The sequence below is a fragment of the Chaetodon trifascialis genome, chromosome 18 (genome assembly GCF_039877785.1).
Source record: "Chaetodon trifascialis isolate fChaTrf1 chromosome 18, fChaTrf1.hap1, whole genome shotgun sequence".
In the NCBI taxonomy this organism is placed as follows: Eukaryota; Metazoa; Chordata; class Actinopteri; order Chaetodontiformes; family Chaetodontidae; genus Chaetodon; species Chaetodon trifascialis.
In genome coordinates this window covers 20,938,283-20,965,093 of record NC_092073.1, presented here as the reverse complement: position 1 = coordinate 20,965,093, position 26,811 = coordinate 20,938,283, and the positions used below count along the sequence as shown (strand labels likewise).

At 42.3% G+C, this 26,811-nt stretch overlaps 1 protein-coding gene across 2 annotated transcripts in view; it reads left to right on the top strand.

Annotated features, from left to right (window-relative positions):
• The window catches only part of LOC139346744 (cadherin-18), a 147,504-nt gene that overhangs the window by 72,891 nt on the left and 47,802 nt on the right, over window positions 1-26,811 (top strand). For both annotated transcript variants that reach the window (XM_070985998.1, XM_070985997.1), the window contains exon 2: window positions 13,786-14,347. In XM_070985998.1, the coding sequence (XP_070842099.1) occupies window positions 14,117-14,347 (231 nt within the window). In that variant the 5' untranslated portion in view covers window positions 13,786-14,116. The remainder of the gene's footprint in view (window positions 1-13,785; window positions 14,348-26,811) is intronic.

The following is a 26,811-nucleotide window of genomic DNA, read 5'->3' as shown; positions in this document are numbered from 1 at the left end:
ATTTTTCTTTGCCCTTTTCTGCTGCAGGGCCTTGTGGGAATTTGCATGGGTGCCATTCAGTCTCATCAGGATTAAAGCCCACACTCTGGCAAAACAATAGGAAAGGGTTTTAAATGCAGAAGGTGATGAGCCTCTTTATTAAAGCATTACAGTGTAAAATTGAGAACTAAAAGTGGGAGCATTGATCGTAGGACCACTGTCGGCACAACTTACAGACTGCACGGTTCAGGAGGCTTAAATAGGCAGCCAGACAGACAACAATGGCCAATCAGGAGGCTGTGGTAAGAGGTGGAAGGTGTTTTCCATGAAGCTGTCAGCTCGGTAGGTGTGGTCAGAGGGCCTGCTTGGTAATCACTCAGAAAATGAGAACACCTTGGAGGCATTTGCCTTCATTCAACTAAAGAGAGTCTTTTTTTCTGATTGAAAACCAGCACATCTGGCTCATCGGCACCATTAGGAAAGAGAAAATATCAGATCCTGCATTCTCAACTGGCCTTTGTTGTCACCAAGCATTTCCCTTTTTGTGATTTAGGCTTTCATTTCTTACAGTGGGACACAGAGCAGTCTGCATCACGCTGACGTTATTGCACTCTGGGTTGCTTCAGTATGGGTGAAAGCAGCATTAGAATGATTCATCTCCTGCTCTCACTGTCAGTGACGAATGGGCAGCAAAGCATTTCTTTAAAGAACACTCAGCACTATAAGAGGAAGTTTAAGTTCGCTTGTGACAGAGCATTTTTATAAGGCCGTGGCTTTAGGGAACAGAAAACAACTGAGTTCATCCTAACTGGCTAAAAGTAATGAATTAATGTCTGTAATCTGTCTAAAACCAGGATAGTTTTGAGTTTTCATTTTATTTTTATCGATCATAAGATTACTATTTTTAGGGCTCTTTCATGAAAGTATTGGATTTCTGTGTTCTTTAAAGACTTGAGTAATAGATTTCTCAAAATATATCATCAATGCTAAGTGGATGGTGGGAAAAAAATCAATTTGTGCTCTCGAGAACTTCCAGAAGAGGGCAGTCGCGATTCAATCCGATCAAAACTACTAACGTCACGATGTCGCAGGAGTCAAGAAAATCTGCAGTTCTGTCGCTACACGGAGGAAAGGCTTTGAGTTTAGCATAGTGTGGAACATGTGAATTACAAATAATATCGACACTAATACAAAAAAAACACCAAATTAACAGCTGGAATCATTTCTGACAGGATGTTTGATTCTAAAAAGAACCGAAGCTTCAAAGTGTGATGTAGCAGAAAGAAAAGTGAGGGATACAAAAGAGGAGAAAACACAGCTGCGCTGGGACGGAGATAAAAATATTCTCTGTCTGCATATTTGTTCGCTGTTTTATGGGAAGAATGTCTTTGCAAATTGTGAAAACAGAGCCATTTGATTGCCAATATGCCGCATGAATAGTTAATGTACTATTAAGGGGGTTTGGTTTCCATCTCGCATTTGAGAATGTTTGCTCTGAGACTTTCCCTTTTTTAAGTAGCTCTTAAGGATGAACTGTCATTATGTAATCGCTGTGCGTTTCTGCCTGGAATCCTGGGGGCTGCCTCCGAGTATTGTATTTTGTTCTCTGCTCAGAAGCATCAGGGTTGGGCAAAGGGGGGGGGGGGGGGGGGGGTTGCCTTTTGGTCACATTCGGGAGGTTTCAGCTTCTTCAAGGGAGAGCCTGTGTTTTATTCACCTGGGCATATCCTTTATCATACCTCTTCCCCTCTAGATTTACACTCTAAGCTTTAGGCATTTCACTAACGCTTTAACACTCAATAATGTACGCAGAATAAACTGGTAGACATTCCTGCTCAGGAGAGTTCAGCAGAACGTGAGCGTCGACGGGCAATATCGAGGTGAAACTCGAGTTGACGACATATTTTACTCCTTCAGTGATGAGAGCCGTTACATTTACTAGCTGAAAATACAGCTCAGGCTCCAATGTGGACTCTAACTCAAAAGTCTTGTAGTATCCTGACAGAGAGGGAAGGTGAGTCACGTCAGCTAGTTGTCGGTGTCACAGTGCAAAGAGAAGCCCTGATGTGTGGTGCTGATAAAACGTTAGTGTGCTGCGCGCCTGTCAGACCTACTCACCCTTCACGTGCAACGCCAGGACGTGGAAATGTGAGAGAGATGTTAATTGGACCATGCCTGTGCTTCATGGGAGTGAGAGTGAAGGAGGTGGGGAGGGGGGAAGATGGACAGAGCGTCCCTACTGATTCACAGATCTGAGGTGGATGAGAGGCGAGCCGCAGGGGACTGTCCACTGGAGTTAAGACGACAACTGGAATTTTAATGCGGCTTGAATACCTCTGCAAAAGGTTGAATTCAGTGCTGCGTTTTATAAACAAGCTAAACTAAATATATTCCTCAAGTCTAAATTCTATTTAAATATCCCATCTAGAGGGCGTATGTATATTTAGAGAGTGTGTATGAGCAGGCAGACAAACAAGAATGGAGTAAACATGCATTTTTACCTTTTTTTTGCTGTTTTCCAGCTTTAGATGAGAACATGTATTTTTTTTTTTGCTTCTGTTTTGACGCATTTACTCTATAATTTTGAAATAATAGAGAATATTGCTTAATTCGCACTGTCAGTCACCACTGGCTGCGCTCCACCGCGACCGTTGCTGTTAATGCTCCAGCTGAGTTGTGTGGTGTGTAAGCAGATTTCCTTAGAACAGTCTCCAGAACTGTGATTGAACCATTCACTTTGCAGCAGCATCTGCCTGCTTCCTCGCCCCAAGGACTGTGCTTGTGAGCTAGTGCACTGTTGCCAAACTGTCAGAGCGTGTGCCAAAGTGTCAAACAGCTCTCCATGTATTGAAATGAATCTCTGCGCCTAAACAAGTTGACCACCCCGTGCCAGGAGCCTAATTTCAAGCTTGACATCTAAGCTAATACCAGAGCTAGCATCTGTTGAAGCTCATGTGTTCGCACAAGCTTGCTCTTACATGGCGACTGTGCTGTAGTTTTTGCACCAGCAGAGAAAACATTTCCACGTTAAAAGGCAGCTTCACACCCTGATGGAGCTTAAGCATGACTCCTTTACATGCTCCAAAAATGCTTTCACTACTAGATCTCGTTGCAATTTACAGCTCAAGCACATAAATGAGAGTAGATTACCATTTAAATGTTGTATGTTGCCAAAACTGGAGTAAACATGTTGTTGCTTTGTAGTTTGGGGAAGATGACACCACAGTCCAGAGTCAGAATGGAGTGATTGATTGATTGGTCCATGAACAGAACATTTATTTTGCTAATTTTTAAATTATCTCTGTCAATTTTTAAGCAAAAAAAAAAAATTTACTGGTTCCAGCTTCTCTGATGTGAACTCTGCTTTTCTTGGTCTTTTATGTCTGCGGGATTTTGTCTCTTAGAAGAAGAAGAAGAAGAAGAAGAAGAAGAAGAAGAAGAAGACGTACTTTTTATTATCACAACATGCACACAGTACATGCACACGCCATGCTTTGTGAAATTATTTCTCCGCATTTGACCCATCCTGGAACGTTGTTCCTCCATGGCTGACCAGGAGCGGTGGGCTGCCATCTGACCGGCGCCCGGGGACCCAGTTCCTTTCCGTCACCATTGGTCAGGTGGTGATCTTCTTGCATGTTTTTAGTGGGGGTATTTTTATGGAGGATCCCCCAGGTGAACACGGGGAGAACATGCAAACACAGAAAGGCTCTTTTCCTCGAGCGGCAGGCAGTGAAGGCATGGTGGAGGACACACCCCAGCCCCAGGACCTAGCTGTAAGGCGACAGTGTTTCCACCGTGCCACCTAGTAAGAGTAAGACAAAACATTTGAAGACATCAACTGGTGATTGATCAAGAAAATAATCTATAGATTAATCAATAATGGAAGCAGCTGATAGTTGCAGCCCTTATGTGGAGGGCAGCATAACAGATTTCCCTGGAAAAGTAAACGTCGCAACAAACTCTGCAGACCAGGAAACAAACGATTCAGTAAAAACGCGACTCATCATTAATTCACCAATTAAAAAGTGGGTATGAGGCACAAAAAATGGAGCATATCTTTTAAATCTCCCAAATCAATCTGAAAGTAAGACAGTGGAAGCAAAAAGCCTCAGAGGGACAACAAAAACAAGAACAAACTGCGTTGGAATAAAGGAAACCCCAGTGGTGATTTAGAGAAAGAGGAAATATCCAGAATCATAATTCTCATTCTGCCCGGAAATTTGCTCTTTCAATTGATTATTTTCTTTGTTTTTCACTATGCTGCAGTAGTTTTAGCTCTTAACAGCATTTGCAATGATGTGAAAAGGAAAAAAAAACTGCCAGCAAGAAAACAGTATTGTCCCCACAGCCAGCCCACACAACATACTGCACACCCTCCCTGCACTGTTCCTCCCTACCTCTGTCTCTGCGGTCTACATCACCGGCTTATTCTTTATTTGGACGGTGAGGTGGCATATTTGTCTGTTGCTGCTCCTAACACCTCCCCACGAGTCTCTGTGGGCACTTGAAAAGCAGTGTGGCGAGCATCTGCGAAACCCCCAAATCTCTCGCACTTCATCCTCTCATGAGGGAATCTACCTGGCAGCGAGAAAGCAAGCTTATCTGTGTATGAAATGCTAATGTGAATAGCCTCAGCCCTACTTTGTGGATGAGAGCACAGAGGCCCTCTCCTTGTTGTAAAACCCACCTGCTCTGTGTGTTTTAGCATGTGTGAAACAGTGAAGCCTGCCAAACTCCAGTGGCCTCAACCTGAATTTAGACTTGAAGAGAAGCGAGTGCTGTAGGTGATATGAATATATTTCCATCCTGAACCTTCCTCGTGTCTTCTCCTCTTGTTCTATTTGGCAGAGGAAGGCTTAAATCCCACAAGCATTACAAGCCCATCCAAGAAATGCTGAACTGATTCACGATCAACTCATTGATTAGTTCACTGACAGGAAATCGAGCCATTATATTTTACAACTGATTAACCATGAGGATTTGCCGCGGAAACTGAGTGAATGTTCTCACTGTGAAGCCTCACCCAAACTAGCTGTGTGTACCCTTGAGGTCGAGTGAACGTGGATCCATTTCCCCATAAAACAATGTGTTTTTTGAAAAATTGGCTGGACTTGTGCATAAAACTTACACTTCGGACTCGGTTCGACTGGGGAGCTGAAAGTCGCAACATTGTTGCATTTATCACTTGTTTCGGTTCTACTTTCACGCTGTGATTTCTAAAGCACCGAACTTTCTGAGCAGCATCACGTGGTTGAAAGGGGCGCTCGTCGATTGGACAAAGTAGGAGGGAAAATCCCTACCTCCTGGCTCGGAAAAACAACAGTGAACGCAACTGTTCCTGTAGCGGTATCGTAGCTCTTCAGGGATTGATTCTGTTATTTTTCTAACTTTGACGATCTAACGTGACAACAGATGAGCTCAGAGTTTAAGGACTGTGACTGTTGGTAGCTATGATTTGATTTTGTTTAAATATGCCAAATTGTGAATTTATGGGTTATTGTTCAGAGAATTGAGCTAAGCTAGCTAGCAACTGCTAATGTCAGCGGTCACTTGTTGCCATAGCAAGAGTAAACATTCACGTAAAGACTAATCAGCTGTAAATAGAGATGCAGAACCAAGCTATATTATAAATACAGATGAGATACGTTGTATTTTAGCATGCGTATGCACTGCGTATAGCGTCACTATGTACATTTGGTCCTGTGTTTGGTCAGCTGAGCTTTCACACTGCATACGAACCGAACCCACGTCTTCAGGCGGACCAGATGTTCGCTTGTTTGGTCTGCACCAGAGTTCGGATGAGCTTTCATACCTGCCCAAATGAAGCGGACTATCCTAGGAAACGAACTCTGGTCCGTTTAAAGTGGACCAAACAGCTCTGGTGTGAAAGCGACCTTAATATTATATCTATAGTGCTACACTGGGTCAAAAACTCCACTGGGGCCCTTTAATTGTTGGACTTTTGGGCAAAACAAGCAGTTTGAAGTGGAGCCACAATTCAGCTTTATGCGTGATTGACTTCCAGCATTTCATCCAGTTAATGATTCTGCAGAAATCTGTCATTAATAACAAAGCTTGTTATTTCAGTTTTACACATACAAAGAGTTTGTCCTCATGCGATGAATACAAGTGGAAGAGTTCATGCTTTGAACATTAGTTTTTATGACTAATGAATGTTTCACTGCACAATGGCACTGATAACAGAAAATGGCCTTGTAAATATTGTTGAAATGATTTCAGTCAAAGCCTGCAGCCCTAAATGGAGAAAGGCTGATGGGTATTTTTATTTATTGATTTTAACCAAAGTGTCACTGATCTCAGCCTCATGTGAGGATTAAATGTGAGGATTTAGGAGTTAACATCATTTTATAGTACTGTAAATAATACAGAATATCTGTGGGCTTTTGAATATTCATCAGATAAAACAAGCTCATTTAACATTGTTTCCATTTTCTACCTTTATAAGCCAGATTAATCAATAAATAATGAATAACTGTGAGCTGGAGCCCAACATCTGAGCGTTTGCCAGACTCCTGTGCCTCATGGGCCTGATGCTGATGGCTCCACACCGCACCACATCCAGACAGGGGATGTTTTGCCGGAGCTGCTGCAGTCAGAGTGGAGAGAGATGATGATGATGCAAGTTGAGAAACTGTTTTTTCCTGCAGTGGCCAGCAGATGGGTCCTGTCTGCTCCATCCTGGCACTCCCGCTGTATGATTAGAGCTCAAGAATCCAGCCATTAAACACACAGCAGATGGGACATTTTCCGTCTTCCACCCAGCTCTCATTAAGCAGCCAAAAAACATATAGCGGGGTTGACGAGTGCAGGCATGTTTTCTAATTTGACAGTGAGAAAGAAAAACCAGCAAGTGCTCCTCATTCACAGATATAATTGAGGCTGTTTAACTTGGCATGTAAATACAAGGACGTGAAACCATCAGAGGCTCCCTGCTCTCATCTGGGCAACCTTTTTCCTTGTTTGAGGAGCAGTGAATTTTGGGTTTGAGGTAATCAAAGCTGAGGGTTAGGACAGATGGCGTTTCGAGGGTAGTGTACTGGAAGGACAAGTCACTGTTGACTTTGGGAGACATTGTGGGAGGGGATGACTGACACACCATCCTGCCCACAAGACTCAGTGGGAGTCATTACTGCAATGGACCTAATTACCTTCAGGCCTAATCTGTGTTTAAAAACCTGCTGCTTATTGCTTTTAATTACCCACCAGTGTTGGAAAGAGATTGAAATGCAAGGTTAGACCATTTGTTTGAAGTGTATCTGCATTTGGGTGTGCAAGACAGGGAGAAAATAGATGTAGGGATTGTATTTTCAAGCTTCAGATGTCTAATTGTAGCTTCAGTGTAGATCTGTATTTCCTGGACTGTTTACACTGAGAGCTTTAGCTGGCGTCAAACTCTACAGCAAAGTGTGTTTGACAGCAGCGTATTTTCCTTCTGTTTTTACAGCGCTTACACCTTCATTTAAAATGTTTCTCAGACAGCTGTACTGTCTGTAGCATGAAAGCTAAACTGCTCTCCCCCTCATCACTATAGGCAAGAAGACAGAGGGTTGATTCCCAGATCTTCAGATCTTGCTTTGACAAGAAGACGAGTCGAGGGAAGTGTTACCTATCGAGCCGGGTCATGATTATTAGATGATCTTCAGGTTGTTTTCTGCCGACCGTCCTTGGATTATGTAATGTGATCAAAGTCTTCTGTTCTTGCAGGTGTTGGAGTGTGTGCTGAAGTTAACTTGGAGAAAGAAATATCAATCATTGGCTTTTGGGAAGGTGTTGAAATTGATGTCAAATGTTTGGGAATTTTAACTAAAGCAGGTGTCATGCAGTTGTAGGTGGGAAGTGAGATTTATGAAGATGCATGCAGTTAATCTTGAGCTTGGGAAGGCTGAAGGTTGAGGATAAAAACACATGTTTCAGGCTCAGCAACCACTCTCAAGGTGAGCGAGACCCTGCTCCAAGGGAGAATTTCCAGCACAGCTAACATCTCTGAATGCTATTTGTATGTGTTTTAGGTGTTTATGGATACACCTTCATCACAAAGGAGAGGGTGAGAGGTAGTCTGCAAGAAAACAAAAACGAATAATATCAAAGAAAATCACTGTATTATTAAATCATATATCTCACATTCCCGGAGCTAAACCGAAGTGAGGAAGGGCCCACGAGCTCAGACAGTTTTAGTGGAAAAACGAACCACTAAAACAATTCATTCAGCCACAATTCCCTTTGTGTTTTCTCGTAAGATGGCATTGTGGAAATACTACAGTCTGCCTGGCTAAACCCCTGAAACGCTGCTACCTCCAACCTATTCATCTCCTCCAATTTCGTGGAACCTCCGGGGTGTGCCGCACATTCAGAGGATTGCCCCGCTTGTGAAGCTGATCAGACTAATCTGCTTCCTCTCACAAACAATGAGCTGGGTCAAATCATCCAATAGACTCAGACCAAAGGCGCTTATTTTTAGAACTGGTGCAGATCAATCAAATGCTTTTTTTTTTTTTGCAGGTTTTTGAGACAAATCAAAGCAAAGGAGTTTTAAAAAACTGCTTCGAATGTAAAACCACTTCTGATGTAAATGTTTGTAGAAATGCTGCGCTGTCAGACTTGGAGCGGGATGAACTGGAACATCTTCAGGCAGATATTGACAGCAGGCTAGAATGAACTTTCTCTGACACTGGATGCTGGAGGAGAGGCAACAGGACATCGCTGAGAAACACGAAACCACGTTTGGCTGGCAAGGGACCAAAATGCATTTATCAAAACAAACCCAAAGTCATTGTTTAGGTCAATGCTGCAAAGCTTTTATACAGAAACAAATACAGGGTTTCAACAATAGAATGGAAGAGAAATACAAAAACACGTTTGTGCTTCTGAAGCTTTTGTGTACTAAAATGACTCCTTTAGGACTCGTGATGCAGCTTAGCTTCTGAGACTCTACTGCAGCTCATTAAACACAGCTGTGACAGATATTTCAATGTCTAATTGAACAAACATATGTCTAAGTATTGCCTCTGTATTGTGATATGATGTATTTTGATGTAGAACGATTTCTCTAAAATGTGTTTTAGATACAAGAATGTCGGTTTTTGGCTAATTAAATGAACCACCTGAACATTTTTGCAGCATTGCCTGCGATAGGAGGCGTGTTTTTATTGCCTCACTGTATATTCCATCCATTCTTACTGGCATAGTCTCCTTTATGTTCAATGAAACCAAGCTCTGCTGTCTTTTTCTGTTACGCTACAGTCAGTATTAAACCATATATTTGTAAAACAACGTGCCACAAGGAATAGAAACTTTTAATGGTTTTAGACAAGATGTTAGAACACGTATTGCATCTATTGGTGCAGAATATGTCTTAAAGCTTGACTTTCATTTAAGCATCCACTACAACAGGTTCATGGAGGGCCCCGTCTGACTCAGCAGAAACAACAGAGGAGAAAAATAAATCCACGCTCGGGCCTCAGGAACATTTCACAGCAGCGTTGCAGTCTGATTTAGCAAAAAAACACGTTGCTGTGTCACTAATTTTCTCCTATGCTGTTTGTGTCTTTCTGTACTTACTTTAAGCCTCTTGTTTATTTCAGCTCGGTGAAACATCGCCTGAGACTACAGGCAACAAACAGACGCTGTAAATGGGGGGAAAATGTTTTGTATTTGCTCCTTTCAGGTGAGGTGAGAAGTCAAGAGTCTCTTTGGCTGCAGTTGCCTCCCTCTCACTGGCCCTCTTTGTTCTGAAGATAGAACATTGGTTCAGTGATATGTGTTTTGACCCGCCCTACTCTTCTGCTGTCTGGTGTTTGACATCGGCAGAAAGCTGATGCTGTGAAATCGAATGCAGTGGGTGAGCTCTCAGTGGGAGCCCAAAACATTAGCTATTAGCGGAAGGCGACAGGAGCCTGTTCTCCCTCTCTCAAGGCTGAATGGAGGTGCATCTCTTTTGCTCCCCCAACATCTCTCCCTCTCTCGCTGTCATTTCGTCCTACAGTGTCATCGGTGGCTGTGGTTACGTGCGAGAAGTTTTGGCTGTATTCCGGCTAAGGTCTTATTCAATTTAAGTTGTTTACATGACCAGCTGATTCCCTGCGATTGAGTTTTCCTGTTTCCATGAATTAAACAGGAGGCAGAGACACAGTTTTTCTGTCTGCCCGGTGTCCTAGCCACAGGTGGAACAGTTTGCCAGCAAAAAAAAAAAAAAGAAATAAGAAAAGGTTCAACTTACTTTTGGGGGTGATGGGAAGAGGGAGGTGAGGGTGTGATGCTGGACTTCTGCGTTTTTCTGCAAGTGTGCATACATGTGGGGAGATGTGATAACTCAGTGTATCTATATTTTATATACGATGTGATGTAACTTTTCTCAAAAGATATTGAATAATTTAGGACATGAAAAAGTTATGAAAATGTTTAATGGATTTCCAGACCTTCAGCCAAAAGGTAAAAAGAGCCTGATAAAAGTTTTAGGCTGGTATTTATATTGTCAGCAAATACAAGAACAATGCACAGTATAGCTTTGGTTTTAAGAATAAGGCATTCATGCAGCTGGACGCTGAGGCTTTAAGCAAATGTTGCTCAAACAGGAACAAATCGTGCATGTGTTGGCGACTGTTTTGTGCAGTGGATTAATACACAGCTGGCGCTGTGGTGTTTCTGGCAGCAGAGCAGTTTATGTGGGAAAGTAAGACCTGTTTGTCAATGTTCATGTCATTCAGTGCAAAGATGTGACATATTTATGTGCTTTTAGCTTTTAGCAGTTTTTTTTTGACAACAATGGAGCTCTGGCAAAGATGATCAGGCTTCAAAACAAAAATATTTCAGAAAATCGTTCATGTTTTTTTTTGCATTTACAGGGTTTGTCCTTATCCACGAACAGTCAGTCAGAGTATGAACCAGAGCATTGAAATCAAGGTACACGTCAGCAGGCCCAGATCAGAACATAATTGCATGCGCATGTAAACACAGATACTTTTGCATGGGTGCTGCCAAATTCTTTGTGGCTGCCGCTGCACATAACACATCCTGTTAAACGCTGCACAGAACACGCCATGGGCAGAAGGCTGCTCAAAACAATATCATCATCATAAAAAAGGGGGGAAATTATTTCCATTTACAGAGCCAGATGCTGTTGATTTCATGCCTTCCCAAAATGTATTTTGCTGAGAATCGGCATGATAATCAGACAATTAGGGGACTGATTGAAGAGAGCCCCAGGAGGCGAAAGTGAAACCACTGGAAAAGATATTCTCATTCTGACTCACTCAGGTACCACAATTGTCTCCTAGATGCCTCGACTGTGTAGGAAAATTTGCCTCAGTGCTGTTGAATCCTGATATTATTGAATCAGAAAAACGTTTCTGAACCAAAAAGAAAAACCCTAAAATCTCTGAAACAGCTTTTTCCAAAGAACCACTCCATCAGTATTCTTTGCGGGGGTTGAAATCATTTTCTCAGTGGCTGGAAGAGAACAGCTAAAGCAGGATTTGGGCGTAGCTCTACCTATGCAGATGAGAATCTTTTCCCAGATTACACATGTTTATCCTCTGCTACTTTAATCCCTGTTGATGTGGAGCAGACTTCTCTTTCACAGCCCGGGCAGGCGGCAGGTATTACCCATTACAACCATTGCACCAAGTCAACATCACCGACAACTATAGCTGAGCTGTGTAATTTGCATGTAGAGATATTTGAAACATGGGGATTAGTCAGGGTGTCTGAGCACATCTTAATCCATATATATGTGAAAATATTTATATTTATAAAAAAATAATTCTGTGATTATCCCTCAAAGTATGTGACAGTCGTAAGTTGCATTAATGTCTCGTTTTAGCGTTTCTAATGTTGTCACATGCATAGTAAGAGATAGAGAGCAGCAGCCTTTGAAGTCTGTCAGCTCCTAGATCCTATTAAATATCAAATGCATGTGTTTGTCCTCCCGATAATCCGCACGAAGCTGCTATTCTGCTGTGGCACTTTGAATGTTTGGACCAACTCTCCTGCTTGAAGTTGGTATTTGGTACTTATCAATATTATTCATGGAAAAGGGCCTAAACTTCTTTTTACTTTCCTGTGTTTATTTTCAATGTTGGCTCACATCTCTCACATAATTCACTTAAAGTTTCACTTATTAATGCAGGTAGTTGGTTTTCATCTCAATGGGGTGGCAGTTGCCTGTTTTTGTAACCGCTTGGTGTGACGTAGAAGAAGCACATTGGTGAGAATCAAAGAGTTGCACTGAAACAACCTATTTATCTGAAAGATAACATCATACATAATCCACCTAACTGACTGGCTGGTATTATTACCCCCACCCAATGTCATACCAACACATAGGATTGTCTCATTTTGCCCTCTTTTTGTGTAAAGTTTGCTTTTGTGAATTTTGAGTTTTCGGTCAAAAACACAAATATTCTTCGCTTTGTGTGAATTTGGAGTAGTCAAGTGGTCGCAGACAACTCGTACAATTTCGGTTTTGCAGCTGTTACTCTGTCAGAAAATGCAGGAATGAGACATAAGTGAAATATTAACCGTTGAGACTTTGAATCCGTGGTTGGTCAAAATGGAGCCTACTCCAGATCTGAGGATCTGTTAGCTGAGTCAGTGTCCTCGCTTGTTACCTTTGCATACCGCTTGGCAATGTATCACTGGCAGTGATGTCTTCATAGCACAAGATATAACTCTCATGGAGGCTGAAAATCTTATATTTGTTTGTGCAAATTGTTTGGCTCAAGGTTAATTTAAGGTTCATGCTATATGAACACTGCTGCCTTTGAGTACTTTTAGTTCCCTACACGTACAGATCTTGTCACACTTTAATAGAAAATAGGAAAACAAATGGTGGTTCTGTGGTGTTTATCAAGTTTTTTTTAAAATATACTTTATAGTGATAGTAATGGATATATCTAATATATATAACTCTGAGAACTTTCTTGTCTCATTTGCAAAGTGAGCATCCTGCATTCTCCCGCTCTCTTGGTGGAAGTTCAAACATGAGGTAGCCTGTTTGAGAAATCCTTATTTTCAGAGCAGCAAGGTCAAATGATGCTGTTGTTAGAGACACACATGCAGGTGTAATGCATGTTCTTGCAAACAGTACGCTGGACTGCTGTATCACAGCTTCACTGGAATCCTCAGTGACCTGGAAATTCAACAATGCTCGCAGTTATTTTTTACTACTTCAGTGCCATCTTCAGTATGTAATTTTGATTTAACAAAACAGTTTCCTTCTGTGTTTTCCAGCCCGCTGCCTTTCTAAAAAACACCCTCCGTCTTACGTCTGAGTGGCCTGATGTCTGTCCTTATCATAGTGAATGCATTTCTCCCTGCCACACTTATTATTTACCGTGCTGAGACACACGCTAAGCCTCGCAGTATGCCCCAGCTGCATTAAAACATTCAAATCAAGCCTTTTTTGAATAAAGCCGACTCATCCTTTGAGTCACAGAGCTGCTCTTCTCTGATACATGACTGACCTCACAGGCCAGTATCACTCACCGAGCAGCGTTCCGGCCTTACAGACATGGACGACCTTTTAATAGCACTGTAACTCCTCAAGTGCCTCCTAAAGTTATTTGTTTCGTCTGCACAATGGCAGAAAGGCTGGAATACTGAAACCAGATGTCTTGTTACCTCTTTGTACTTTATCGCAGGCAACCAGTTTGAAGTGCACGTCCTTGTCTGTAAGGATTTATGATTTGCAATTTAATTGGAAGGAATTAGTGGACGTTTAGCTTCTAATATCCATCAAATTAATCTCTAACTGTGTGTTTCTGTTTCTCCTCCTTTCTCTCACAGGAAATCCAGAATGGCTTCCGGGATTAACCTCTGCTCTTGGTAGAACTACCCAGAAGTTCACGTCCATTCGCACTCGTCTCACAGCCTGGGAAATTCCATAATGTAAATTTATCTTGCTTTTTTTGTTGTGAATCTTCGGCTCTGGGGCCATGAATCTTAGAGGATCTACCGGGACCGCTATTTTCTCAGTTTGGATTTAGATTCCTGTTTTGCCGGGACTACTGCGCGGGCCTGCAGCGGTGGCTAGTGGTGGCGGTCACGGCGGCGGCGGTGGTGGCAGGACCTCACCACCTTGGAACACGGGGATAACTTTACAGAAGCACACGCCACCATGAGGATATCTACCAGCTCCTGTCTTTGTCCCTTTCTGGTCTGCCTCTGCTTCATCCAGAGGTGCTACGGGGCGAGCCACCACGTCCCCGCCAAAGTGCCCTCCAAGAACCAGACCAGACTGGCCAACGGGGAGACGGAGGTGCACCACAGGCCGAAGCGTGGCTGGATCTGGAACCAGTTCTTTGTTTTAGAAGAACACATGGGGCCAGATGCACAGTATGTGGGAAAGGTAAGATCGAGCTATGAAGAAGGAATCTTATGGTTGGAGGGAGCTTGCTTACTCGGCGTTTCCCTCTTGTTTATTGAGAAATGGGTTGCAGCAGGAGCAAGCTGTTCTGTGAGGCAGATTGCCACGTTTTGTGCATGATTATATTATCTTCTGATGTGGAAATCGGGGCCTCATTTATGAAGGTGTGTGAGGTTTTTCCTTCACCCCTGTCATTACTATGTCTCACCGAATTCCTCTTATGATAATGTCCAAAAAAATGTTTTATTCTGTGTAATTAAGGAGTGCCTCTCAGCATGTCTGTCACTCTGGGAAGCCGCTATGCGAGAGTGGACTCAGTTTGAAAGTGAGAATGGCCCTCTACATCAAGCTATCTTTGAACTGAAATATCAGATTTGGTCTCTCAGTGGGAAATGAACCCAGATTTGATCTCTTGGTGGGAAATGAACCACCACACTCAGAAATTGGACAGTAGTGCAAAGGGACATTATAAGCCAGGGCACCTCATAGTTAGAAAATCGTATGAATGTAATTTCAGTGTCATTTCAGACTGACTGATTCCTTTTGCAGTGGGAGAGATAGTAGTGGGTATTCTTCCTGCTACGCTGTAGCCTGGTTGTTGGTGGTGACTTTTCTGTTAGCTCCACAATGAGCCACAGGGAGCTGGTTAAGTCCTCTGCTTGCAGATTGCCTGCCCTTATCTCCTGAAATGTGTTTCTCCGCTGCAGTGATCATTATTCTGGGCACTCAGGCACAGACTAATCCCCTCAACCGCACTCGGAGAGAAAGGGAATGAGAAAGGCAGAACGCTCCTCTGACTGCACATATGTCTGTATTTCGAGAACAGCGCCATATGAAGGGGAAAAGAAAGAAAGGAGGGATGGCATGCTTGGAGAAGGGGTGAGAGAGGAAAAAAAATCAACAGCAAATATCACTTTCCACCTCAAATGTCTGTTTATTGAATAAACCTGGGGTTTTAATCACAAATGTCCTTGCGAAGCTGACAAAGCAGGAAAGAAAGGTTATTTACTGGTGAAACATGTTTCTGCTAATATTATTTGACGCATGAATGAACCGTAAAATCCAACAGTGCCAACGAAAACAATCCGAGGCATTGCGTCCTGTGCATCATACCACAGATATTTGGAGCATATTCAAAGCGTCAGTTTGTCGATGCACTAACTGCATGAAGATGTAGTTACTCTTACATTATATTTGTCCACCGCTTTGAAGTTCACGATTGCTTGGTTTGCCGGCTGGTTGGCTGATGTGCTAGTTACTCCTACCTTGAGGGTGTTGTTTTGTGTGTCTGTGTACGTGTGAATGTGTGTGTGTGTGTGTGTAGTAGGTGCTGCTGATGAAAGCAAAATAAACATAAACAGCTAATCCTGGATGATAATAAAGCACTGAGAGGAAACATAAACATTATTAAGGAATCAATTTGACATGCATGTTTAAAGAGATGAGGTCTCCAGATGGTTAGCACAAAAAAACATTTAATTATGTGGGTTGGGACTGGTGTGCAGTGTCCTAATGTGGCCAGGAGACAGAATGACCCTTAATTAGACGAAGACAGCAGAGGAGGAGGAGGAGGAGGAGGAGGAGGAGGAGGAGGAGGATTAATGCACTCAGCATGTACAGCAGTGTATTGTTTTTTTTCTTCCTCCCCTGGCTTGATTAAAAACTCTGGACATTAGCAAGCTGCAAATGAGCAGCTCCACTACAGGGAATTGCCAACACTTTCTGTGTCGATAATTGCCGTAATCAAAAAATGAGAAGTTCTGAATCAGACGTTTCAAGACAAGATGCGTGGAATAGTGCACACAGAAATGAAATTCTAATTATTGCACGTGAAAAGCAAATGTGTGATCAGAAATGTGCAACGTCAAACGTAATACAGGCATCCCACAAGGCGAGACGCGGCCTCGGCAGTCGGAGATGTCACGTGTACATTTTACCAATACTCTCACATAAAGGACAGCGTAGTGACTAGAGTGACTTCTGGGAATAAGTGAAGCGGCCAGTCTGTCAAGAACATTTTTAATCCCCCTGAGGTATGCCATAATCCCCAGTGACACCTTTCTGGGGGGCTGATGCATTTGGGAAATGACAGCTTTGTGCATGAGTGAGACGCAAATGCGTGGTAGGGGACAGGGCTTGTCCAGATACGAGACAGGAGACAACCCACTCTCCCAATGGGAGGTGTGAATGTCTTCGTGTCAATCAGCTCAGCGTGGCGCTTTGAAGTTGCCGGGCAGGTTACAGACTGGATGGTAATTTTTAGAAGACGATGCAAATCCTCAAACGCTGAATGAGGGTGAACTGCGGTGAACTGTCGGCTGTAACTTAGTTGCAGGAGCTGTTGAGCAGCTGCCACTGTTTGATAAAAAGAACCTGAATAGATCCTTGGTCAGGAATCCTTGAGTCAAGCCATCATTGGGTGTCGGGCCACTGCTAAGATATGCAGCAAATAATTGACAAAATGGGTGCTTCAGTGCAGACGAGGAGGAATACCCCTTGTCGTATCCTGTGTTCATTTGCAGAGCAATGTAGCAACCTCAAAGAAAGGTGGCTAAATGTTTTATTCATGCATCTAAAAATGGATTGTGCTTTGACAGAATCAGGCAACTGCCTTGTTGTATGTACAGTAATAGCTATGGGACGAAAAAAGTAGGGGAGCATGGTTTTTACATAGAATTGCTTTTCACGCACACTTCGCAATGCAGGAAACGAGTGCATGCAGAACGGAGCATTTTCAGCGTTAAACCAGTGAAGTGTGTCATGGAATAACAGGGAGGATTTCACAGCCAGTGTTGAATTATTACTCTGTATTATTGGAAAAACACAGACGCTGAGACATGCCATGCCGCTGTGCATTGTGTTTGTAGGTGAGGTTTGTAGGCTCACACAAACGTCTTCATCATTGAGCATTCTTTTAATTTCTGGTTTGATCAGTGGAAATGTTGGAAAATAGTGGAAAAAAGCCTTTAGCAGTTTCCCAGAACTCTAAATCATGTTTCAGGTTGCTTGTTTTGTCTGACCATCACTTGTGAATGATACAAAACAGAGAAATACAGTGAACAGCTTTGTCTGATAAGTGATCCACACAGCACTTATTGATCATTTTTGACCAAATGGGGACATCTGGACAAGCTAACTGTCAAAGATTGGTCCAATATATTTTTATTTCAGTTCCGCTCTGGTCTCCACTAACTGCTGAGAGACAGACTTTGGGTGCTAAACGCTCCTCTATGTTCACCAGCTAGCTGGTCTGTAGCACACAGAAGGTTTTAGCGGAGCTTTTCACTGAACACACGGTGACAACTCCCACGCGACACAGTCTTATAATCCAGTGTTAATACAAAAGTATTGATTGCTGTAGGTTTAAACATTTAATGACTATTGAAATTGAAAAAGAAAATCGATGAAGCACCAACATGTACGTCCAGTAAATGTGTGTGCACGTGTGATATTCATTGATTTTTTTCTAACCTGGGTTTTATGCAGCCTTTGAGCGAAAAGGCTCATCATTATGTGGTCGGGAATAGCAATGTCATGTGCCAAGTCCTAATACAGTCACACTTTCATCAAACAGAAGATGATACAAAACAAAGTGACTTGCAGTTGAACTTCCACCGACGCAACAGCTGCAGAAAATCAGGCTTGAAGCTTCTGTCTGCTGCAGTGCAGACATGCAGAACTTCCAAAGTGCATTCCCCTGTCCTCTGGCTGGAACGTTCAAACATATTAGCGCCATTGAGACACTTGAGACTGAAGCCATGCCTTGCCTTCACTCACTGCCAGAGCTGAGGCAGAAACATGTTTTCCAAAGCTTATCTGCTGACGGTTTCATTTCTGTCTCCTTCCAATATCAAATTTTAGCAGCAGTTGGAAGCAGAGCCATTAAATGAGTGTCAGAGTTGCTTCCGGGTCTCTAATAATCTCATTACTGTACATCAAGAAGCCAACCATCCTGCTGGGAAGACAACGATTCATTCTCTTTCCCCCCGCAGATGTCAAAATAGAGGACAACTGTTAGGGCGGATCTCCGCCCCTCATCACTGTCTCTTGATGTATGGTCATGAGGCTGGCGCTCCATCATCAGGGTTTACTGTGACTGTTACAAATCAATCAGAGAGAAGGGGGGCACTCAGAGGAGTTGATTCGGAGGGTGCACGGCCAAAATGTGGTGATAATCAGACAATCAAGCACGCCCACATAAAAAGTGATTAAGTCCTCTTGAGTGAAGTCAAAGAGCTGAGATTTAATCAAAAAACGAACCCACCCCCCCTTTGCTAATTGCAAATATCCAAGGCGCTGATCATCAGCTAGGGCACGTAGCTGCTCATTCCTCCGTCTCTTCACTCCCCCCTGCTCCCCTCACAGTGCACATCGTCGATGGAATAAACGCTCCATGCCCTGACTCCCACCTTCAGCTCTCGCTTCTGCATCGCGGCCTTCAACATCAAAGCGCTGCAGTTTTAATGAATCTTTCACAACCGACATGAAGTAAATGTCGCCACTGTTTGTCAAACAAAGATGTTTGGCTTTCAGTAAAGCGTGTACAGCTATTTGCAGCCTTGGTGCATCTCTACAGATGCTCCGGTGTAGCCTGCAGGCCCGTTTAGCCCGAGTCATAAACTTGATGTCTCACTAAAGGTTCAACTCGCGTGAAAATCTATTGCGAATCAGCATTGGATCGATCCACTGAAATGTAGCCACCCCGGTTGTTTTTTGACACATTTTATGCTCTGTGTTTAGTGTTTTAGTTTAAAGTCATAATTATTCCTTTTCTGCCCGCGCCAGAGAGCTATTCCTCTTGTTGACCTTCTTGTCCGCTCAGTTCACGAGCAGAGGAAACAGCAGCAACATCCTTGAAATGCAAGCAAACAAGTTAAGCCGGGCACATATATTATGTGGATCTGTAAACCGAATTCGGCCAAGTCATTACAAAGGGCATTCACTGATAATGGAATCCGACCTGGCACATACATTATCAGGATCTGTACAGTGAAAAGGACAAAGTCAGTACAGAAGAGAAGAGGAGCGAAATAAATGAAGGTCAAGCCGTGTAGGGACTAATAGCGTGTCAGGATGGCGCTCGGTGGAGCGTATCGGGGCTATGTAATTGTGAAGATTGTGTTACATGTCTTGTGCTCCTATTTCCAAAAAGTTGATATTTTCCATGCTTCGTTAATGTTTGCCAACATAAGGGGATTAAGTAATTTTGTTGACTCGACCTGAAGACAGACGTGATTTACGTGTGTTTGAATTGCAGCCACTTCTAAGCATTTCTGGCTGATCGTCACAGCATCGTGTGTCTGGTTTGTTCAGCAGAAAGATTGGCAGGAATAAAGTAAGTGGCATGGAGGATGTGTTCAAAGACTGCATGCTGCAATGCTGCATGTTCTGTTGGTCCACAAAAGGACAATTTGAATCTTGTATCGCTCAGGGTCAGTGGGTTTAGTGGAGGTTACGTAGAGGTCGTATGCTTTTGGCCATCCATTGCAACTGCAAGGTTTGTGCTAATAAAGCTATTCTGTTCTATCACGATGCACAGAGCTGGTTGCAAGGTAGCTCTGTTGGTGGACTATAATACAGCTGCGGGTTAATGGAATTAATTATCCACATTAGAACAGTTGATTAATCAGTTAACAGAAAATCAGAATCTGCCACTCTGAAAAAAGATTCTTGATTCAGCTCAAATATTTGCTGCTTCCTGCTCATCAAATGTGAGGTTGTCTCTGTCACAAGCAAGGTGAAGATTTACCTTCGGCTAGAGGTAACTGGAATAAACGTGAATTATTAGGTGTAATATGTAATAAAACGTCCCTTTGTTTGGGTTAGTAATTAATCCAGAAAATCCTAAAACAATATACCAACGCAAGAAAATTCATGTACTGGTGACTGTTTACACAGTTAAATGACTGTTGTCCCAGTGTTAGATATCATGGTCCCGCCCTGTAATCTCTCCTACTTCCTCAAAGAAGATTTTGAAAGAAAATCAACCAATAATGGTAAATATGGTTATTAATTCATTGGTGTGTGTCATTAAGTCAGTTAAAATGGTTAAAATTACACCGAATATTAGTGGTTTTTTTAGAGGGCTGGTTCATATAATAATGCACATTGTTAGTTGATCAATCAAGGAACAATCTGTCCATCAAAAACTGATGTAATCACTTTAGCATTTTGATTATGGTGTTGGTCATAGAGTCGCAAATACTTCTTTTCATCTGCGCAGTTTACAGTGCGTGCCCTAGTAACTCATAATGTGTGACTTTTCGTTTGCATCAGCTGTGACAGACTAAATGAGTCACTGAAAAACTGTAATCATAAGTTACAGCTCTGGTTTGGTTTCATTTGTGACCCATTAACTTGAGTGAAAAACATGCTGTTTAATGTTGCAGAAATAATGCAGATATCTGTCAGGTTGGCTTTCACCCTTGAATCTCAGGTCTTCTTCTAACTGGCTGAGACACCTGACAGGTGATATGACAGAGCCAAAGGTAGACTGTTAGGCTGTGAGCGCCAATTAGCTTGTGAACACAAACCGTTTAAGGCTACTGCTGCCGATGAGCGCACCGAGCTCAAACAATGAAAACACGCAGTCTGTTGACAAAAGGAAGTGAAGATACACCTTCTCTCAGGTTGCTCCTCTGGGCACACAATGAAATTATAAGTGTGGTTCTCCTCGAGATTGGAGTGTTTTCACCAGCAACTTCAGCGCCTCAGACTCTGCTGATCTCTTTAAACTCCTCCGAAATGCATTTCTGGCTGCCAGCCGCCAGCCACATGCCAGTCATCTATTCCACTAGTCTTTAATAAAGTCGCCCATAGAGACAGAGAGATAAACACAATCCCTTGTTCTGATGCCCTGTGGAGGAAAATGATTCCTCTCAGTCTTTGTGGCGACATGACAAAACAGCCAGGTTGCACTCTTCCAGATTGCCTCATACAGTGCTAAGCTCACATCAGGCCAGCTCTGCGCCGCAACAAAATTGACACTAATTACATTAAGGCGGGTAGTCATGAAATTTTCTGTGTGATCAAAATGAATCAAGTATAAATAAAATATTCCAACCCTGAAGCTGGAATGCAGCAGCAGTACCCTGTGCAGAGAAATGGAGCCCTGTGTTTGAAATCCTGTGACAGAGATGTGCCCCGAGCCCAGTTTTGTACAATCAGCTTTGACTAAGAAAGGAAATATGTGAAATATAAACTGTCCCCGAAACAGCGCTGAGAGAGAACTCTGTCCAGAGAAAATTTGACACTCCAGCTGTCATTTTTTTTTCTTTTTGGTGTCATCAAGCAGTCACAAATGGTTAGTCAACAAGAGACATTTGTGTGCACTTCACTCACAGCCAGGAGGTGTATTAGTTATTGGTTGATGTTGCCTTTTTCTGGTGCTTAAGGCTGCGGTTGACTGAAATTATTTTAACTCTTCCAGTAGAAATGAACAATGAACACTTCCAACCACTGATTGTTTTATACTCTTTGTCTGGCCTTAGCCGCCCAAAATATTAAATATTTACAAGGCTATATGTTTGATTTCAGAAGCGAGGCAGGAATAATAAAGCTCTCGATCAGGGTCAGTCGAGCAAGTTAAAGTGAAATCATCACGCTCTCCATAAACACGGTATTTCGCACTGGTTGCGTGTCTTTTTCTGAAGCTACCTGTGGCCCCAACAAGCACCACCAATCAGATGGCCTGGAGGTAGCCTGACAGACAATGTCCTCAGTCCTCAGTGAAATGACAGCATGTTGCTCACATTATGAACACACACATAATGTAACTTTCCACCTCAGGTTCCTCTTGCTGCCCTTTTGATCTTCAGTCATACACATTTAATTTGCTGTTTGTATATTTATGAGCAGAATACTTAATATCATGTCCATGCATTTTATATGGATCTTGAATCTTCTGATCTTCACTGGCGAATAGAAGGTTCAGAAGCATCCTGATGGTCAAAATGGCTGGAATACGTATCATTCACAGAGTATATATACAGGACACTTCTATTGTGAGTGCACAATGTACCATGGGGGGGATATTATGGAAGATGAGGGTAATTTTAAAACCAATCAAAGACCGCTTAACGCACTGAGACAGCAGTCATTTTCGAGCATGGATCCTTTATGGTTTGATTCCTCGTGATGTTTCATTCTCATCCGGGCTGACGCTGCTCCACTTTCAGCCCGTGATGTTTGTGTAATGGCCCACAACCTGTTGACACTTTTATCACCCATAGATTTTGGAAGGCAGTAGTTGCCATATGCATCATTGGTTCGCACTTTGCGGACCATGATTTATTGGCTCCTGCAAAGGAAGTCAATGGCTAAATTAGCAGTCTGACTGGAAGCGTAATTTCATTTATGAGCTGGAGTTGTAGAGCGCTGCTGGACAGGAGTGGATATATCCTCGTGTTAGTTATGGAAGTGGTCTGTCTTCATGTAATAAGTCTGGTTCTCTGCATTTAAATGGTAAAATTTGTACATAGGAATCGATTTCTAAATGTCTTTCACAGCATTAAAAATTCAAAGAGCGCAGAAATGGGCCAAACCGTGCCAACAAAGTAATTGCTCCCTTCCGCGCTGCCATTGATGTGCACACATGTTCTGATTTCTTGCTTTGAAGGTGTTTCATTTTAGTACAATCTAGCAACTGATTAAACTACCTGATTCAACAGGATCTTTGACTCCTTATCTAATTACAGGCTGGATATTTACCATGGAAAGGACAGTCGGCTCTCATCAAGAGTCAGACCTGCAATCAACTGCTGCTTTCTAATTAGTGATTTATTTGCTAGTCTGGGTTTTGATTAGATGTGGCCTCAGGACCTCTGCTGTTCAACTTGTTAAATAACTTGTCTCTGTGAATGGCTGTGTATTTTATACGAGTAGCACTGAGTGTCTCTGTGGCTGTACTTACTGTTAAATGTTTGGAAAATACAGTCAGTTCAGCCAGAATGAAGCCGTCAGTAAGGTAGCATGAGCTCAGTCATTGAGATTTTCCACTGCATGTTTATTCTTATGTCCTCTATAGTTCACAGGCTGTCCAGCCATATCTCCCAGCAGGGACGTGTGATAGAAGTCCAGTGGAGGATTAGCAGAGCCGTAATGGTAATTAATTACATAATAAACAGACAAGAAAAGGATGCGTGATGTGGTTTGGTCAGTAATGAGTGTAGGTTGCTCTCGTGCTCTAAATAAAACTAAACAGTGTGATGATTGATTGTTTCTAAATTTGGGTTACTGTGAAAGTAGACTGTCTTGTTTTCAGCTCTGCACTGCAAAACACTGGAGCTGTGCCCCAATTCAGGCACTGTACCAGTCAAACGTGTTAACAACAAAATCATTGCAGTTTGTTGGCTGCTCATTTTTGCAGGCTTTTCAGGGAACATTAAATAAACCCATTCAAGTAGATGTCAGAAAAGAAAAGATACACATTTTGACTATATTATCATCTATCTCACCATATACCCTCATTACATAACTATTTCTGTTTAGCTTTAAGAGTCTCTTGACCTTGAAATTCACTAGTATTAGATTCAGAACCCTCAAATATGCAAGATTTACATGAACAGAGAGGCTGTTTAAAGATAAGATAATCCTTTATTAATCCCACAGCAGGTCAAGAGGATGGTGTGATAATAAGAAGCATCAGTAAAAAAACAAAAAGCTAGCTAAGACAAATAGGTAAAGAATATAAGAAGTAAAACAGGCAGTGGTTGAATTCACATTCTTGCATATAGGGAGATATTGATATTGCACATTTCAGTATGCACTGATGTTGCATATTGTGAAATCTGACGAAGGACGGACCTGCAGCATCTCCTTCACACACTGTGGGTGAAGCCGCCTGTCACTGAAGGAGCTGCACTGTGCTGTGTCCATGGGGTGGGACATGTTCTCAATCAGGGATGATAGCTTAGCCGCCATTCTCCTTTCTCCCACCACCTCCACCAGGTTGAGGTGGCATCTTAATCGTCTGTTAAGTCTCTCCCTGCCAGCAGACGAGGTGCTGCTGCCCCATCAGACCACTCCATCGACCACCACATTGTCAAAAAAGGTCCTCAAGATTGACCCCTGCACTCCAAAAGACCTGACATACAGTCCACTCTGGCCTTTCTTATGAAGTTCATCAGTTAAATTTCTCATTTTCGAAGGTGTTATTAAAAAGCCATTAAAAAGCATGTAAAGCTGCTGTTTTCCTGAGAGCCTTGCCATGGGTACGGGCGGATGGGTTTAATTGCTGGTGTTTGCATTTGCACTCTGTGTGCTTTATTGGGTGGAGATGCTTCAGGTGATAAACTCAATTTGTAGTGTATCCCGTCGTTGTTGGCACATTTGTTTTGCTTTGGTGATCTACATACATCACCATTATCTGTTTCATGGCAGAATTCAAGGCTGTTAGCATTCCTGCTAGCCTCGAGGCTTTAAGTTGCCAATGCGCCGCTACACCGCTGATGTCTTGTTGCCTCATTCATCCACAGCAGCTCCTTCCATTTACGATTGTTGGGACTGTTGGGCTGTTATTTTCTGTGCTGACAGGGAAAAGTTCTCTCAGAGGAAATGCTTATCTCTCCCATCTAACTGTCTAACTTTTGCTGCCAAACAATGGCACATGGTGTGTTTACAACCTCACTGCCTATATTGGGAAGGCATATGTCTGGAGACAAATGGCTTTGTGTCTGTGGTGTGACTGATTGTAAGAACACTGTCAAGCAATGTAACGTATCATCTGAGCACTAATCGGATGTACAGTGTCAGCAGTGAAATTGATATTCAGCAGTACAATCATTCCCAAATAACAAAGGAGTGACATTGCAGAAATTCTTCCAGTTTGCTAAAACATATGTTGAGACATGCAAAATGAGTGCGCTAACTTCTAAAAGCCTTTTATTTTTCATTGTATGGCTGCAGTGCATTACATAATTAGCACATATTTTAATTTTAAGTTGAAAAGTAAAAGTCAGGTTGGAGCAGATGCTGCGACCGAGTTGTATCCCTGCTGATTGCTGACTGCCCCAACCTGTGACTGCTGTTCCTCTTTTCTGTCTCTGTCATCCTTTTTTAAACTACCTCACTTGAAATATGACCTTTTTATTTTGGTATTGTTTTGACTGATGCACCTTTGTGATTTCCATGGACCTTCGCTGAGTTGTCTGATGTTGTTGTGAGCACTCAAAGTGTTGCATCGAAGCGCTGATTTACAGATCTATTGACAGGAAATGACTGTAGAAACTGTAGCAAAGGTTGCAGTTGTGATTTATAGATTCAAATTTAAAGTCCCTTTTCGTGACAGTTTTACATTTTCTTATTTTGTCTCACCCTCTGCATTGCTTTGCAAACAGGTTTCCACAATATCCATGCTAATCCAGACTATGTAATGTCAGAAACAGTGACATATTACTCACCAACACAGCATGAATTATTTATTTGCACCTATGTGTATCTCATGTTCCTCAAGACTTGCATAAATCTTGGGATGAATCTGAGGTCTGCTTGTGCTCACAGCTCATTGATCCACATCTCCACATATTGAAAGCAGAAATACCACCAGTGCCACCAGCATGTAACGCATTACCAATGCACAGTAAAAATGGATAGTTCCATTATATTGAGCTGTGACATTTCCCTGCAGAAAAAAAAAAGGGGGGGGGGGGGTCTGTTTCTTAACATGTTTTATTCAGGGGGAAAAAGGGAAATTGTTTAAATGATGATGTTACTATGGCTCCCTGGTTTGGAAATTCAATGTTATTGTAAAATATATTTATAAAGTGTAAAACTGCAACCCAGCTGAGCAATTGGCATGAAAGTCTTAATCCTCTTGGTGTCAATTATGGCTGAACAAGTGGCTCGTTTTTCCCTTCTTCGTCTCTCTCCTGGTGAGAAAGAGGCAGCGCCTTCCATCTCTAACAGTCTTGTAAGGATTTCCCCCAAAACTTTAATCTCTAAAGATGCATTTCTTCGGCGATGCTCGGGTATAGTGAAGCCTGAGAGAAAAATATTGAATAATGTACTGTCTGAGTTAGATATTGGCAGTCTTCAGAAGCTGAAACATGGGCTGAGGACGGCTGTGCGCTGCAGCAGTGCTGCAAAGGTTACTGCTGTAAAGAGTATAGATGCCTTTAAATGGTCTTGGTAGAGATTAAGTCGAATAGAGTACATGTGATTTATTCTTCTAAAATCAATTTTTAGAGATCCCAAGATAATTCCACTTTTATTGTTTTTGTCAGCCTGAAAGATATTCAATGTACAATAATATAAAACTGGAAGCTGGAACTAGATAATATTTGGTGTCATATTTTGATACTAGTGCTGTCAATCGATTAAAATTTTTAATCCCAATCAATCTCATGGATGTCATAGTTAACTCGCGATTAATCGCAAATTAATCGCACATTTTCATCTATTCCAAATGTCCCTTGAATTATCATTTTAATGCTCTTATCAACATGGAA